This window comes from Patiria miniata, unplaced genomic scaffold, assembly GCF_015706575.1.
Source record: "Patiria miniata isolate m_02_andy unplaced genomic scaffold, ASM1570657v1 HiC_scaffold_11, whole genome shotgun sequence".
Taxonomy (NCBI): Eukaryota; Metazoa; Echinodermata; class Asteroidea; order Valvatida; family Asterinidae; genus Patiria; species Patiria miniata.
In genome coordinates this window covers 3,276,826-3,293,347 of record NW_024037049.1, presented here as the reverse complement: position 1 = coordinate 3,293,347, position 16,522 = coordinate 3,276,826, and the positions used below count along the sequence as shown (strand labels likewise).

Sequence of the window (16,522 nt, the reverse complement as noted above, 5' to 3'; positions counted from 1 at the left end):
GTTTACGTACAAGTTTTGTTCTTTGTAATTGATCCTTGTCTGTAGTTACTGTATAGAACATTTCATATTTTCCAATATGAAATATTTATTTTCTTGGCTTGCTATGCTACATCTGATATGTAGTTATTTTCTGATTTGCTGTATTCACTTGCTTACTGTGCAATGTGTAAAAAAAAAAAATAAAGATTTCACAAATGTGTGACCAAAAATACCCAACACTGTGATCGTTTTACTTTATAAAATATACTTTCCAACCCCTTGTAGCTTGGTTTAAATGATTAGCAATTGGTATGAACTTGCTTGATTTCTAGTTTAAGATCAGCCAAGATTTTGTTAGGCATGAGCTTATTTATCTACGAAGAGCATTTAATTCAGCTGTGGAATTCTTATGAGATCTTGTATCAGCGTTCAAATGGGCATCCAAAACCAATACAACTCTTTAATACCTTGAAGGGATATATTTAAGTTTTACTGAAGGCTAAGTGTTTATTACACAATATCTTAAAATGAAAACAAAACAAATACATTTTTTTTCAAAGGGTCTATCAACCAGACCTTGTAAATTGTATGTTTATTTTTTGCAATCAATCCACACGTAACGTATCAAACTCAAGACAACTGAAACAAAACGTACTCCCAACAATGGCTAAAATTCAAGAATGAGAATCCAAGGGAATATTTTATGAGCTTAGAATTGACATATGCCAATCTGCTTTTTGACAAAGGGGGTCTGCATGTGTACACATTCACTGATAAAATTTTTTCTAGCAAGCGTCAACTCGATAAAATACCAAGGTACAAGTCCTTTTGCCTAAGCCAGTTTGATTGTGCTTATTAGAATCCTCAAAGCTCCCTCACAATTTATTGTGGTATTAAATTTAGTATTCAGAACTTCATACATCAAATTTTGTTGTGTGATAAGTATATTCCAAGAGTGCCTAGGTCTGAACGGTTGAGTACACTCAATGGCATGAAAGTCCTGGACCCAATTTCATAGTGCTGTTTAACGGCAGAAAAGTTGTGCTTACTATTGCAGACAATTATGTCGACCTTAAGCACTATTTCATGGCGTGGATGTGCTAACGGTTGCGCACGCATGGAGATTTCTATTTTTACATCACAGATTTAAGCAACTTTTTCCTCCGAGTTAAGCATGCCTTTTGCTGTGCTTACTACTCCTTCCAGTCTCCATGAAATAGATGGAGGCTCTATTAGCAGAAAATTGTGTGCTTAGCAACGCCATGAAATTGGGCCCGGGTCAAAACATTATGACAAGTTTTTAAAATAACTTCCAAATCATACAAGGAAAACTGGTGGTCCAAAGGCTAATAGTGCTCTGGTTATGTTTAAAAAAAAAAAAGATAAGAAAAAATATGTATACAAGGATCCTGAGATTTTTATCCCAACTTTATCCAATGGAACATCCCAAAAGATCCAGATTTCATCCATATCTTGTCCATACACATTTAACAAAACCAACCCATTCAGTAGCACCAGAGTGTTCATGTTTTTGGATCCACTGTACCTCTGTGTCCAACAAACTAATGGGTGTTTTTGAATGATTTTTAAAAGATTCCAATCCTACATTGTGAATTATAAAATACCAATTCCTAATATCACTGGCCATGTAATGATTTTCTATGTATTGATGTTCTACACTCCTTCAGTGAATGTTTTAGCCAGGGGGAAATTACATAAAGCTGTTTCCGTAAATAACTTAATGGCACTGGGTGCAACTTAGACGTTTTCAAAGATTTGTGATACGGGGCAATATCCTCAATCAAATTTGTCAATATGTTTTTCTACAGGCCTAAACCTAAAACTTCTCCTTAAATACCATTCAGAGATACAGTTTTCCCACTTCCATTTTGAAGCTATTCAAAATCTCTAAGCAAATAGTGAATTACAAAGCAGAGGCACCAGAAATGATCTCAATCAGTTCTCTAGTGATGACAGCTTGTCTGGTACGGTTGAATTGAAGTGTCAACTTGTCAATCATTTCACCTGAAAAGAAGGAAAGAAACAACAATTAAGACTCAGACAGGCCACAAGATGGCTGTTCAGGTTGAGTTACACCGCGTTTACACTAGATCCCGCAAGAAGGATCCGAGGGAGATCCGATCCGGCAAGGAGGATCGAAGTCTGCTTGACCATAAGTGTAAATGCGAGGTGGATCAAGACTTTAGAGGGATCAGATCCCCCTTTCTCAATCCCCCTTTCGCGAAGGGATCCCATCCCCCAGTTGTTGAGTGTAAACGCAATTGGTGCATCGGATCCCACAATTTGACCTAGCCACATCCTGTCAGCATAGAAAAGTCCGCGAAATTTTGTTTACCGAACCGCCAAGGGACGTACGTGTATGCTGTGATGGCTCCCAACACGGTTCTATGCACAGTACATATGCGTGGCTGGTACTTGGCCAGAATCAATCAGTGTTTTGTCCACGTGCATGAAATTGGAGGCTGTGTAGTGACGGGCCGTCTTTCGTTTTGGTCCTTAAACTCACTTATAAAGTGTTTTGTCATTCCAAAATGATTTCTGCAACCAGGCTTTTTTAATATTCTTTGAAATCCATTTTTTGTAAGTTTGAACATTATCCTTAGGTAGAAAATACGATTTTCTTACGCATTTTTTAGTTAATACCAACACGGTTCATCATTGCCGCAGTGCTCGCCATCAACAATTTTTTTTTTATATTTTTTTCATGTTGCGCTTGGTCATCTTCATTGCTATTTTATCCCCAAAGATTCCCTAAAACTTCCAACCCTGGTTGGTTTTAAATACCTATTAGTAGTTGGGTGACTCCTGGATAGCCGGTTTACGTTGGAACGGAGCCCTTAACTACACAATCGCCATGAAATCGCTACCCGCGACGAGTTCCCAAATCCGATCATTAGTCTAGTCCTGTTTACATGTATGCCAATTTTATGTTGTTTTAGATTCTTGATTTTATTTCTCTAAATCTTTTCAGATCCCCAGTAAATTTTAGAATTCCTTAGAGTTAAATACCGCTAAACTCCTACCTCAGTGGTATAAACAAGTGCTCTGGAAAAAAAAAGTTAACTTTGTTTGGAAGTCATGGCTTCCATACTTAATGGTGCTGCAATATTCTTGGACTATTGTGAACAATATGTGAAACTTAGGAGCGTGATGAAGCTAGCGATTAGGACAAAAATCGGGGGACCACCTTGAGTAAAATATTAAGTAAATCATCAGTAGACAAGCAATCAGAGCGATGAAGAACAATAACCTTAATTTCTACAGTGATTAGCGTGCGAAATTGGCCATTTTTTGCGCACACTAAATGACCTTCCTTCTGTTGTAAAAGGGGGATTGGAGGGGGATCAGGATCGAGTGTAAACACGGCACATTTTACTTGCGGTCAGCTTCCCTGTAGTTTTATTGCGATGCGATCCCCCCTTGCCGGATCGAGTGTAAACACGGTGTTAGTTACATCCCTACTCTCTCACATTATACATTATTTGTGGGGTGCTGTGGTCCAATGGTTACGGTGTTTGACTCGTGTGCCGTGGTACATGGGTTCGAATCCTGACCGTGGGAACATGGTGCTTGTGCTCTTGAGCAAGGCCTTTTACCATTATTGCTTCGTCCTTCGGATGGGACGTTAAGCCGTAGGTCCAATGCTTTGTGTAACGCACGTTAATTAATTATGAAACCCAGTTGCACTTGTAGCTATTAAAGAGAAGGGGTTTGCCCCGGTGTTTCTGGCAGTGGCTGCTTAATGCGCAACAGCACCTTGTAAACCCCAAAGGTGCTACCTAATGGGTCTCATATTTCTCATGTACTTCATTTACCCATCTCTAATAATAGACATAATTTCCAGCGCCATGAGTACCTAATTGTTGGAAGATATACGTGCGCTATATGAGACTTTGGTATTATTATTATACAAACATGAGACATGTCATCCTACAGTCCTTTCTTTTTGCCAGTGGTGGTTGGCAAAATATGGGCAGCATGCAATGAAAACAAACTATTACAAAAACGGAATGGTCAACAGAATACAAAACCAGAACTATGTTCCAACTTGGTAAGTAAATCCCAAAGATGTCCATGACTTACCAGCGTTCTTGGTAGCACTGTCCATAGCAGTCATACGTGAGCTCTGCTCGCTACAGTTACTCTCCATCATGCAGTAATACAGGATGCTAGCCAGCTGAAACTCATTGTAGTTTCTCAAGATATCCTCATCCACATCATCGTAAACGGACATCTTGTCTGTGGATTACAAACAATGAAAGTATCATATAATATTTTCACTGTAACCATTTTCCAACACATCAAATTAACAGGAATGCAACTACAGTGGGGACTGTTATGTTAGATAGGGTCATACATACAAAGCTACATGTTAAATTGTGTCTTGGATATTTAATTTCCCTGGTCCAGAACTGTCACATCAATTTTTTACAAACATAACAAAGATGAAGCTTGTACCACATTATAGCACATGAATTACATATATTCCGTCTTTTTTGTTAGTGAATTTGAAGTGGCAGACAGTATGATATGGAATTGGTAGAAACATGAAGGGATACAGGTTATAATAGATTCTGATTTTGTTGCTTCTTACACTGCTAACCAATTCAGGCAAGTGGAAAACAATGCCATGATTTAACAAGATACTTGTTACATGTTCCTTGATTTAACACAACATTTTGACTACTACAAGTGAACAAGGCATCAACACCAAATGGTTACATAGCGCCTCAGGCAACAGGGTCCGCAATAAGCGGTATCGCATCGCAATTTGCGACACATTCGAGGCCGACTGCGATGCAATTTTTAAAGTGCATCGCAAAACTGCTATACAACATTTTGATCATGAAAAGTTGACACAAAGTGTACTTGCCACCAAATTTCGGTCCACTGAATTCCACAACTATCGGACATGGTAAACATCCATCATGTTTTGATTTAGAAAATGAACGTCAATTTTTTCTCAGCTGTATAAAATCTGTACGTGTTTAGTTTGTAAACAGGCGGCGTCTGAATAACGAGACCACGTGATAAACGCAGCTAATAATTTGGAATCGCACTTATGATCCGGACATAAGGAATGCCCGGAGCGTCAGTGCGATACCAAATTATCCGCAGCATGTATCACGTGGTAAATCACATGCATGATCGGAGGCGGTTGCAGGACGTACGTCGAGATTTTACCTCGTAGCTTTGAATCTGCTGCGACTGTGCGAGGAATAATTTATGGATTTATAAAAGAAATAACATGTTTGTACACTATCTGGTCAAGTATTCAACCAAACTTTATTCTTATTCTCACTCACTGGTAAATATATGCATGAAATGAGTATTTTGGTGGCTAAAAAAGTTACATGCACGTCGTGCATGCTCAGTAAAAAAGCTACGTGTACAAGCTAAAATCTACATGCACTGGTGCATGCGTGCACCCGGGTAAATCGAGCCCTTTTCTCATCACTATTCTTTAGATATTTGCCGGTTTATCTTAAACACTTTGCCGACACGGAAAACGGGTTTACCCCTTCAAGTAAATCACTTGATACGCACGTGGGATTTGTGGGAACTAAAACGTCAAAATCCCAGCTGTGTTGTCGTTTGTGCGCTGTGTAGCATATTGATGAAAACATGGCTACTACGAAAACTACCGGTATCAAGGCAAATACTGCCAATAATTGGCAGGCGGATCTAGACCCGGGCCAGGAATGGCCCGGGTTAATAAATTGCTTTTTCACTCGAAAGTTATTCCAGCAAGCATGCAGCTCCTGAAATAAACAGACAACTGATGAGTCATTAAGTTCACAGCTTAACGTAAGTTACTTCTTTATTGCTTTGTAATTTGTACAGTCTGACACTGACAGGTAAATAGTAATTGCAAAGCCGAGGCTAAATTTGAGTACAACAAAACTGCTATGCAAAATTGGTAAACTGCTATGCAAATCAAAATTTGCATAGCAGTTTTGCTATACAAACAAAAATCCTTAAGGCTTACCCTGTCAGGCAATGTCTGAAATAGACCTCTCCGTGACCCTACTCAACTTTATCATCATCTGTCTTGACGGAGTATACCACGTCATTTTATTGTTTCCACTGTGTTTTTGTTTTCCTCAATTTATATAAGTGGAATACATCCCAAGTGACAGGACCAATGATGATCTCACAATACCAATGTGATGGCAACTTGCCAAGGGTTGTGACAACACATTCTTCAATGCATTTACTTTTTTTGCCTACTCCTAAGGGCAACCCCCTACCGAAGTTACAATCCCAAACAACATTTCTTACTCAAGTTATCATCTGGAAACTAAGCTGCCCGGACGGACATACGGCCGGACGCTCCAGCCAGATGGAATTGTGGGGTGATAGCATTGTGTTCCCATTATCCCTTTTTCTAAAGATTCTCTTCTGGGGTGATGTTTTTCTATTGTGAAAATAGTGGGGTGATGTGTTCTGAAAGGAACATCACCCCACAAGGGGGGTATGGTCAGAACGGATATACGGCCAGACGGACATACGTGCTTACCACGAACCACTTGTGGGGTACCCATCCTTTGTTCGAGGTACCCCGCAAATTTAATCTTTAGAAAAAGGGTACCCCGCAACGAAATTTTTAAAAATAGGGACAATGGGACAACAATGGAGGTACCCCAGAAGTCAAACTGGCTGGGATGTCCGGACGGACGCTGTAGGCGATGACAATACCCCTCGAGCCTCTCGGCTGAGGGGTAAAAAGGCTAAATTTAGGCAAGTAGACAATATTTTTGTTGTCTCAACAAATACGGAATCATGAAAATGTGGATTGGGTTTTTAGTCCCTGCCTGATTCCGTGAGTTTTCCCAAGAATATTATTCTGGGTTTTTCCTCCAACCTCTAGAATTTAAATTTCTTCTCATTATCTTTCCCAATGAGTTTCTTCAGGCTTGCGAACTACAGTGCCTAGGGCGCTTTTGAGGAATCCTTGGTTTCATTACCTGAAATTAATAAATAAAGAAATAATAATAATAAAGAAAAAGAACAACCATCCTTCTGTTGTACGTGCCACGTTTAAAAACGCAGCAGCTCAAACATTTTCCAGTTTTTGGTGTTTTTGAGGACCTTTGATGTCATAAACTTGGTTTCTGGTCGAGAAAATACACCCCTAATAATGTAATCCCTGGTGCAAGACAGCACTGCAAGATTGCATCACACAAGTCACATAATAACTTACCTGCTCCTTTGAGTGTCTCAAACGACACCAGAGGCTGTGTGCTTGTGCGATAGGAAACAACAGTCCTATACATACAAATGAAAAATGAATTAATAATAAATTAAGTAAAATGCATGCAACTCAATCTTTCGATGAAAATTAGTCAATTGGCCTACAAAATTAAATTACAGCAATGGGCTTAAACAGACTTCCGAAGGTTTTTTGAGAGCAAAATGAATCAACAAGTGTACACAAATGGTGTATTGAAAATAAGCTTGTGAAAAGCTTCATTGGAGTATAAGTAGATTCTTAATTATTTTATGTAAGGAAAATAAAAAGGATGGAATTTTTTAAACACTCGCCTAAATTTATTGTAGTAGATTTCTCCAGAGTCAAATTCGCCAAGGTTCAAGATCTCCGCTGCTATCTTGGACGCTTCGACAAATGACGGAGGCTTACGTCCGTACTCATTCACAGACAAGGCTACATTCTCTTTGTGTGTCCTGATGGCATAACAATAATACAACCCATTAGCACCTGTTCTACATTTTACTACACTGTCACATCTGTACGTGAAAATAGGACAGGACCCAATTTAATGGTTCTGCTTACGATCACCAGTCTGTGCTGACAGTGCAAGCAAAAAGAATTCTGTGCTCAACCTGCAAGCACAGAATCCTTCATTACAGGATGTACACATGTGCATACATCAAAATTCCTTGCGAATCTGTGAAATATGGTAATCGTAAGCCCAGAAGTTTCTGCTACAGTAAGCTGGAATTTTCGCTAACTGTAATCTGAGCAATGAAGTAGGGCCAAGTTCTCACATAGAGCCAATATTCAGGCCATCTAGCAAATGATCTCCCCTTCAGTTGGACCTTTCATGGAGCCGTTCAGTCTCAGGTGACACATAAACACATGCAAGCAATTCCATCTTATAATAATAATCCTGTTATTAATACCTGTTCAGCTGAGAGCGAACTTTGTCTCCAACGCAGACAACTGTTGAAGTGATCCCTTCAGCTTTCTGGTCGACCGAGGCCCGGATTGCCTTAGTGATGCTGCTGTGTATACCACCACACAGCCCACGGTCACTGGAGATTCCTATCAGTAGGTGTCCAGGCTTCTCAGTGTCTGGTTCAAGGTCTGCCTTCTCATATAAAGCTGTAGACAGAACATTTGTGTGGATACATGCAGGTTCATGGCAGGAGATTAAGCTTAATTAAAACAACTACAACTTTGTTCATTGTGGGTCAGACATACAAAATGACTTGTACCTAAGTGTTGGCTGACTGTGACTAGTTCTCATCAATATGAGGCATGTAGTTGTATTGTTTGAATGCTACTGACCTGTGGCTCCTACTCCATAGGATCTAGCAGGTTTAAGCTCCCTCTCTGCCTTAGCATAACGGGCTGCTGCTATCATCTTCATGGACTTGGTAATCTTCTGGATATTCTTGATGGACTTCAGCCTGGTCTGGACTGGTGTCAGATAAATTATCAAATAATAATATAAATAAAGAATTATATACAAATTGAATGGGGCTCGAATTTCTATAAATGGGCCAATCCACACCAAAATATACCAAAATCTTAATTCCTGATGTTTTGAAAATTTCAATCAGAGGCTGGTCCAAGGGGTGCGGAGCCCCCCCCCCCCCCCCCCCCCCCTCAGCTCCCCTGGCAGTAACCTCTCTGGATTCTTGTCAATGGTGATGCAAATCAGTTAACAATTAAATTTTCTTGCATCTAATGTTATAGATATTCTAAACTTTGGCATACAGAAAAAAAATTACAATCACTACATGCCTTCACTGTTCATCGTAGAATGATTGTCCTAATTATCACGGTTAGAAACCACACCAATTAGCCTGTCGGGTCAGCTTACACAATTCTCCATTAATGGGCTTATTTCATGGTTTACTTACTGACTTTCAGGGTTGCCATGGTTGCTGTATAGTGCACTCCTGTCGATAAAAGAAATCATTACTAAATCATTATAACGGCATTCTATCAACTCTTTCAATTGTCTGTAGGAACATAGAAGGGAAATTTTCCAAAGGCAGTGTATATTTGACCGTGAACCAGTCCGTGATTTTTTGTTCTTGTACCAGCACTTCCACTGGGCATGCACACAGTGAATGGTTTGTGAAGAACCTTTGTCCGGTTCCTCGCTTACATTGTTGCTGTGAAGATGGAAAACAGACCTTTAAATACTTCTCTATGAAAAAAAAAGAGGATCATTCTGCAATTAAATGTAACGGTGGTAAAAAAGGAGGAAGACCTAGGACTCAGGCGTAGGAACAGGGGGAGGGGGAACCCTGAAAGGTATTTTGTTGTCTTGCAGACTTTGGCATTCCCCAGGTTTACTGTGGAGTTGTTTGGGAACGTCAATTATCCCACAACGGCACTAGTGTGACCATCATGCAGGAAGATGTCAGGACGCAGGTTGGTTGTGCAAATTGCGACAGGAATAGTACTGGATTCCACGCACATGCCTGGATGATCGACTGTCAAGACAGACTCTTGGTCCACATGGTTGAACAAATACTTGGACAGGCATTTGAGGATGCAGTTAATTGTGTCTCCATGTACAATGACCCACATTAACCCTTACTCTCTGAGGGTAGTTTACTGCATGTCAGTTGGTTATGCCAATGCCCTCCAGCTGCAGTTATTTGGCAGATAACAAGTCTTAACAGTGAAGGCTCCAATTGGCAGGAGTTGGAGGCCCTGGAGGGTGCCTGATACTGACCAGCTGGGGGCACTCACTTTGTTATCAGAGGACTCTCATTGTTCTCTGTGGCATGTATTGGAGTGCCTGTCCAGTTACCCTTGAAATGACATGGCAGATATTGGAGGGCCATGCAAAAAACATAGGAGATTTTCTTGAGGCACAATTGGCATGCGTTGGAGGGTCAAGTAGGGTAAGGGTTAAGGGCCTTTTCGCATGCACTCATTATAAATGTGAGCAAGAGTACACCTGGTTTTGTGACAAAGGTGACATTTGGGGTCGATTTGTTGGCAGGTGTGGGTAGAGTGTCACATCCTGCTCTCATCGGGAAGTCCAACTGGCCGCTGGGAAGAGAATATAGCACTCATTACCAGGCATTTGATTCACTCTCCAACCGGTTAATGTCTGACAGCTTTGACTGTACTTGTAACTCTTGTAGGTGTGTTTCCCAGTGGAGATCGTGGTCGACTGTTGTCAATTCCTTAATTCTCCTGAAAGAGGTCTGTGAGGCATGTGAATTGTCGCTTGTAACCAGTTCCCTGACTTTATCGATGGCCAATTGGAATTAAGAAGTAGAACGTGCAGTGTTTTTGTCAACAAAACAACAACTTTCAACAAGTTCTTCCTTTGTTTGCTTTATTTATTTTAAACAAAACAATCCCGATTAGGCCCTAACAATTATCCGTAGCGCACTTCAAGGATACCCCGACTTTCCTAATGCAGTGTTGCCAAACCTCTTTGTTGAAAAACTTCAAATACATTCAGTTAAATACTGGAACTACTATAAATGCTTGCCGTTGTACATTTGTGAACAATTTCAGTGTCATGAAATTAAGTCCAAAATCTAAGAACAAGGTGTCCACAAATTGTACACAAACTCGGCCGAGTGTTCCCTAACATGGCGCACTTGAAAAAATCTCGAAAAAGCAACGTGAACATTTAAGAATTCCTTTAAAGTTAAAACTTGAAAATCATCAATATCTCCACTCGTATACACAACTACAAGCTTGTCCCAAAATTGTTTTCTTATTTTTGGGCGCATACCAAAAGGGTTAATTTTGCACTTCACAATACAATCGAAAAATCACACCAACATGACCAAAAAGAAACTTCTCAGAAATTTAAAGCAAGAATTTTAACTCAAGATTTATGCGCGGAAATGAACTTTAGAGCTTGATGAAATTTCACTTACTGTGAAATCAATTGAAGGTAAAAATATCGTTCTAGCAAGGCATCAAAGACGAAAAATTAAAGTGCTCCACGTTAGGGGCCGCGCCACGTTAGGGTACATTGATGGAGGTAGAATTAGACAACCACTGAAGACGTGGCGTCAGGATGCAACATTCTTTCCAGAAGCATTTCCTAACAAAATTGGGAGTTTGGAAACGTTTCTCAGTCTACTCCCACTCCCAGAATCTTTTCAAAATCTTGGCAATGACTGACCTTTATTGAAATGATATACCTGTATGAAGAAAAAAGAAACATTCTTTCCCCAACTTTTTTAGCCCCATAAATGTGGCCAATTAATTTACTGGACTACCTCCGTAAATAAAGGCCACACTTGGAACATGTACAAAAACATGTAAAACAAATTTATATTTTCACATTTAGGCTTAGTTTGTAGTTTATTTTTGCTTTAAAAGCATACTCACCCTCTTTAAAGGCTAATCAGAAAGTGCTGCCTTTTTCAGATGTCTATTTTTTGTTTAATTTCCATATTCGTTTGCATACGTTTGCGTATCAACATTTCAACATGAAATTTCACGAAAAACGCACGCGTGTGTGACGTCATTATTGAAGAAAAACAAGTTGCGCTTACTCAACGACTGTTGCCTGTAGTCATATGTGCCCCGCGCCATCTGACAGTGTGGGTCTTTGGTGCGGGACACATATCAGTACATGAAACAGTCATTGATTAAGCGCAACTCATAGTTCATGACGTTTGTCGGGCGCGCGGCGCTGCTGGCCATACAAACACGAGCTCATGAACTAAATAATGCATATTCATTATCTTTCCCAAGCGCGCCCGCATAATGCATACCTTACAACGCGGCCGCCATTTTGAAATCGCATGGAGGACATTTTCGGGACGATATTTGTGGAAGATGATGACTGAAAGTCGTCTTTTGGCCAGATGGATGAAAATATTGAGACCAAAGAACGTTTTTTCGAAAAGGTATGAGTTGCGCTAAGACTAAGAACCTTAACTTTGGAAATTTTTGTCCTGGATGAAAAGATAATCTCGATCAAAATCTGTAGCAAAATCGCTACATCAGAGTGAAAAAAAATTCAGTCTGTGGGGAAGCATTGAGCGTCTGGCCGTACTACAGAGCTTGCGATAGTACTGTACGGCCAGACGCAGTCGGGCTAGGGCAAACTGTGCAGCGGTTTTGTGGGAAATAGCTTGGTTGTGATGGACCTTTTTTGTACTTGGTTGGTGTTTTGTAGAGGCAAACAATTTTGCAGGGTAAGTTGTCTATGACGTGGAGCCTCATAGACATAGTTCTAGGAGTAGGGTCTACCCAAGAACTAGTCCGAGTAACTAGGACTCTACGGATCGCTTTTTAACATTTGGACATGGTCGGGCGATAGTAGGGTCCAAGCCAAAAGTTACATCTTTTATGGTTATTCCCTCCACTTTCCCTCCTCTACTCTCACCCTCTCCTTTCCTTAATTTCTTTTTAACAATCAGTCACTTACTTCATCGAGATTCGAACCTCGGACGCTTGCTTGATACACGAGACTCTTAACCGCTAGGCCGCGCACGATCGCTGTTGCAATGATCAATCTTTGGACGTATTTGAAGTATCCATTGAAATAAACTAAATATTCATGAGAAAATAAATATTCATAATGACGTATTGCACTATCATTGGCCGGCTCATGCGACATACGTCATGGTTATCGATGTCATGCGTATAACGTACCGCTGTTCCAGACACTTCAATCAGATTTGACCGGCTGCTTCAACTCAGATCTGCACTACATGTGCATGCAAAATGAGCTCTTAAAACAGTCCTACTAAAGCGCGTCAACAAGCGTCAACAAGCCTCAACAAATTTTGTATAGGCTTTTGAACATTAAAAACAGCTTTATATGGTAGAAAAAGTAATAAAGAACATCTTCTGCATATCAATTAAAGTTAAAATTATTTTAAAACTTGGTTTTTCGAACGCGAAATGTACGACGAATTTGTCGATAAAAGTTGGCCGCCATCTTGTTTATGTGTAGCTAGCCGTACTATGCATGCGTGAAGTGAACAGAGCCATACTACGCATGCGCGAAGTCTACAGCGCCATCCAAAACAAGATGGCAGCCAACGTTTATCGACAAAATCGTCGTACATTTCGCGTTCAATAAACCAAGTTTTAAAATAGTTTTAACTTTAGTTTAATTGATATGCAGAAGTAGCTGGAGTTATCCATGCCTGAGTTTTATCATTGGGTTGTCTATTAGGGCTGGAGCGAATTTTTCTCGTAACTTGTAGTATAGGCAAAATTTTTTGGAAAATGTTCAATTTTGTCCCCGTTACACACTAATTGCAACTGCAACTCACCCCAAACTTGCCTGGAATAACCATTACACAGGTCCTTGAAGTAAAAAACGATCCACGATGAAGATTCAGCCTACAATTGCAGTGAAAACAGGAGGAATAACTGCTAACTTGACAACCTTGCTGGATTGGCCAGGACCACAATTGGTTTGTGCACAAAAAAAATTGTGTACAATGAATGGCGGTCGATTAACAGGCACAGAGAGCGATCGCTGTCAACTACTCGTTTTTGCCGGCTGCGCTGGCTGTTGGCGCATGACGTCACGCGGAAGCGTAACACCCGATGACTGTTTCATGCACTAATATAAGGTTTACCACTCGCATCACAGCTTTGGTACTGGAACCGCAACCAATAGTGCATGAAACAGTCATTGTTACGCTTCCGCGTGACGTCATGCGCCAACAGCCAGCGCAGCCGGCAAAAACGAGTAGTTGACAGCGATCGCTCTCTGTGCCTGTTAATTGACCGCCATTCATTGTACACAATTTTTTGTGTGCACAAACCAATTGCGGTCCTGGCCAATCCAGCAAGGTTGTCAAGTTAGCGGTTATTCCTCCTGTTTTCACTGCAATTGTAGGCTGAATCTTTATCGTGGATCGTTTTTTACTTCAAGGACCTGTGTAATGGTTATTCCAGGCAAGTTTGGGGTGAGTTGCAGTTGCAATTAGTGTGTAACGGGGACAAAATTGAACATTTTCCAAAAAATTTGCCTATACTACAAGTTACGAGAAAAATTCGCTCCAGCCCTAATAGACAACCCAATGATAAAACTCAGGGCTGGGTAACTCCAGCTAATGCAGAAGATGTTCTTAATCACTTTTTCTACCTAGCTGGAGTTACCCAGCCTTGAGTTTTATCATTGGGTTGTCATCTAGGGCTGGAGCGTATTTTTCTCGTAACTTGTAGTATATTCAAAAAATTTTGGAAAATGTTCAATTTTGTCCCCGTTACACACTAATTGCAACTGCAACTCACCCCAAACTTGCCTGGAATAACCATTACACAGGTCCTTGAAGTAAAAAGAGATACACGATGAAGATTCAGCCTACAATTGCAGTGAAAACAGGAGGAATAACCGCTAACTTGACAACCTTGCTGGATTGGCCAGGACCGCAATTGGTTTGTGCACAAAAAAAATTGTGTACAATGAATGGCGGTCGATTAACAGGCACAGAGAGCGATCGCTGTCAACTACTCGGTTTTGCCGGCTGCGCTGGCTGTTGGCGCATGACGTCACGCGGAAGCGTAACATCCGATGACTGTTTCATGCACTAATATAAGGTTTACCACTCACATCACAGCTTTGGTACTGGAACCGCAACCGATAGTGCATGAAACATTCATCGGGTGTTACGCTTCCGCGTGACGTCATGCCCCAACAGCCAGCGCAGCCGGCAAAACGAGTAGTTGACAGCGATCGCTCTCTGTGCCTGATATAATCGACCGCCATTCATTGTACACAATTTTTTTGTGTGCACAAACCAATTGCGGTCCTGGCCAATCCAGCAAGGTTGTCAAGTTAGCGGTTATTCCTCCTGTTTTCACTGCAATTGTAGGCTGAATCTTCATCGTGGATCTTTGTTACTTCAAGGACCTGTGTAATGGTTATTCCAGGCAAGTTTGGGGTGAGTTGCAGTTGCAATTAGTGTGTAACGGGGACAAAATTGAACATTTTCCAAAATTTTTTGAATATACTAAGTTACGAGAAAAATACGCTCCAGCCCTAGATGACAACCCAATGATAAAACTCAGGGCTGGGTAACTCCAGCTATTTTCTACCATATAAAGCTGTTTTTAATGTTCAAAAGCCTATACAAAATTTGTTGATGCTCGTTGACGACCGTTGAGGCTTAATGACGCTTGTTGACGCGCTTTAGTAGGACCCCTCTTAAATTAAAACACATTTTTACTAAATTTTTTTCGCATGTCCACTGTTTCATGTGTTTCCTGGATTCCTACTTGAAATCACAAGCATGACAAGGTGAGGTGAAAATTTGGATGTTTGGCGGCAGGTAAGTGGTGATCGGGTAGCCGAATTTTCCCTTTTTGACTCTAATTTGATCAACACAAAACAGGGGTCCTACACTTCACGATCGCCAAGATTCATACCCCAACCTGGGCTAGGCCGCTTCACTCTGGCCGATCGAGTGCGTGGCCATTAATCATGTTAACGAAACAAGCCAATCCTTCAATTAGGAACTAATTTTCAAACTATCTCCTTTTCATCAATTCAATCAAAACCATACACAAGAATGGGTTATATTCTTAAAAATCATTACATTACGTTTAAACAGATAATCAGATCAAACTTTTTCACCTTTTTCCAATGTAAAAAAACACTGGAGTTCTCCACCAGGCACCAAATCTACATCCAACACCGGCGGCTCAATCAACAACACAGCGCATGCGCGCGCTGTAAACTAGACTAGAACCTCGAACAAAACATTTAAAAAGATTCATAAATAATATTGTGTAAAAGAACACTTCAAAACCGTGAGCAGTATGAAATCCCAGCTTAATTTTTTTTGAATGATTATGACATTCTTATATATGTTTAAAAGAATAAGGTAATTTTTTTAAATCCGTTGTCTTGATCTATAATTTATAAACGTACGTACTAAGCGTCGAAGTAAATTGCGAAGGGGACCACAAAAGGGGCCGGGATGTGGGTGATGGAAGCTTGAGGGGCGCTTTTGCACACTGGTTAGACTAGACTTGCCACTTTGCTTTGTATCTAGGTATCTACGATATATTACAAGTTCGTTCATAAGTTTGAGATTTTTTTACGCAGATGATAATGATTTATTGTTCCCTTCAAAAAAGTGTTATATCTCCATGGTTAAAGTAAACTTATGTCTTCCGCTTGTGAAGTGCCGATATGATGATCAGGCGTTTGATAATCATAGAAGAAAAAGAAGAACAAAAAGAAGAAACAGTATAGTGATTAAGCGCAACATATCAACTGAGCTCAATTCAAGGCGTAAATAATCCGCATATGAATAAATAAATGGAAAAAAATATCTATAGTGCAGCTACCAGCTACGCTTTGAT

At 40.4% G+C, this 16,522-nt stretch overlaps 1 protein-coding gene across 1 annotated transcript; it reads right to left on the bottom strand.

Moving 5' to 3' along the window:
* Positions 1-526: 526 nt before the first annotated feature.
* Positions 527-15,912, bottom strand: LOC119742095 (ATP synthase subunit gamma, mitochondrial-like). Its single transcript, XM_038218123.1, has 8 exons — positions 15,789-15,912; positions 9,112-9,150; positions 8,534-8,665; positions 8,146-8,347; positions 7,546-7,686; positions 7,205-7,269; positions 4,084-4,239; positions 527-2,004 (listed from the first exon to the last, which is right to left on the bottom strand). Exons 2-8 carry the CDS (start codon positions 9,128-9,130, stop codon positions 1,904-1,906), a joined length of 816 nt encoding a protein of 271 aa, XP_038074051.1. The 5' UTR covers positions 9,131-9,150; positions 15,789-15,912; the 3' UTR covers positions 527-1,903.
* Between the last annotated feature and the right edge of the window lie 610 nt (positions 15,913-16,522).

Coding starts and splice junctions, on each gene's coding strand:
- LOC119742095 (XM_038218123.1), bottom strand. Junction 8,348..8,533: donor CTATGGAGTAGGAGCCACAG/GTCAGTAGCATT, acceptor TTCTGTCTACAG/CTTTATATGAGAAGGCAGAC. Junction 2,005..4,083: donor CAGTGCTACCAAGAACGCTG/GTAAGTCATGGA, acceptor CCTTCTTTTCAG/GTGAAATGATTGACAAGTTG.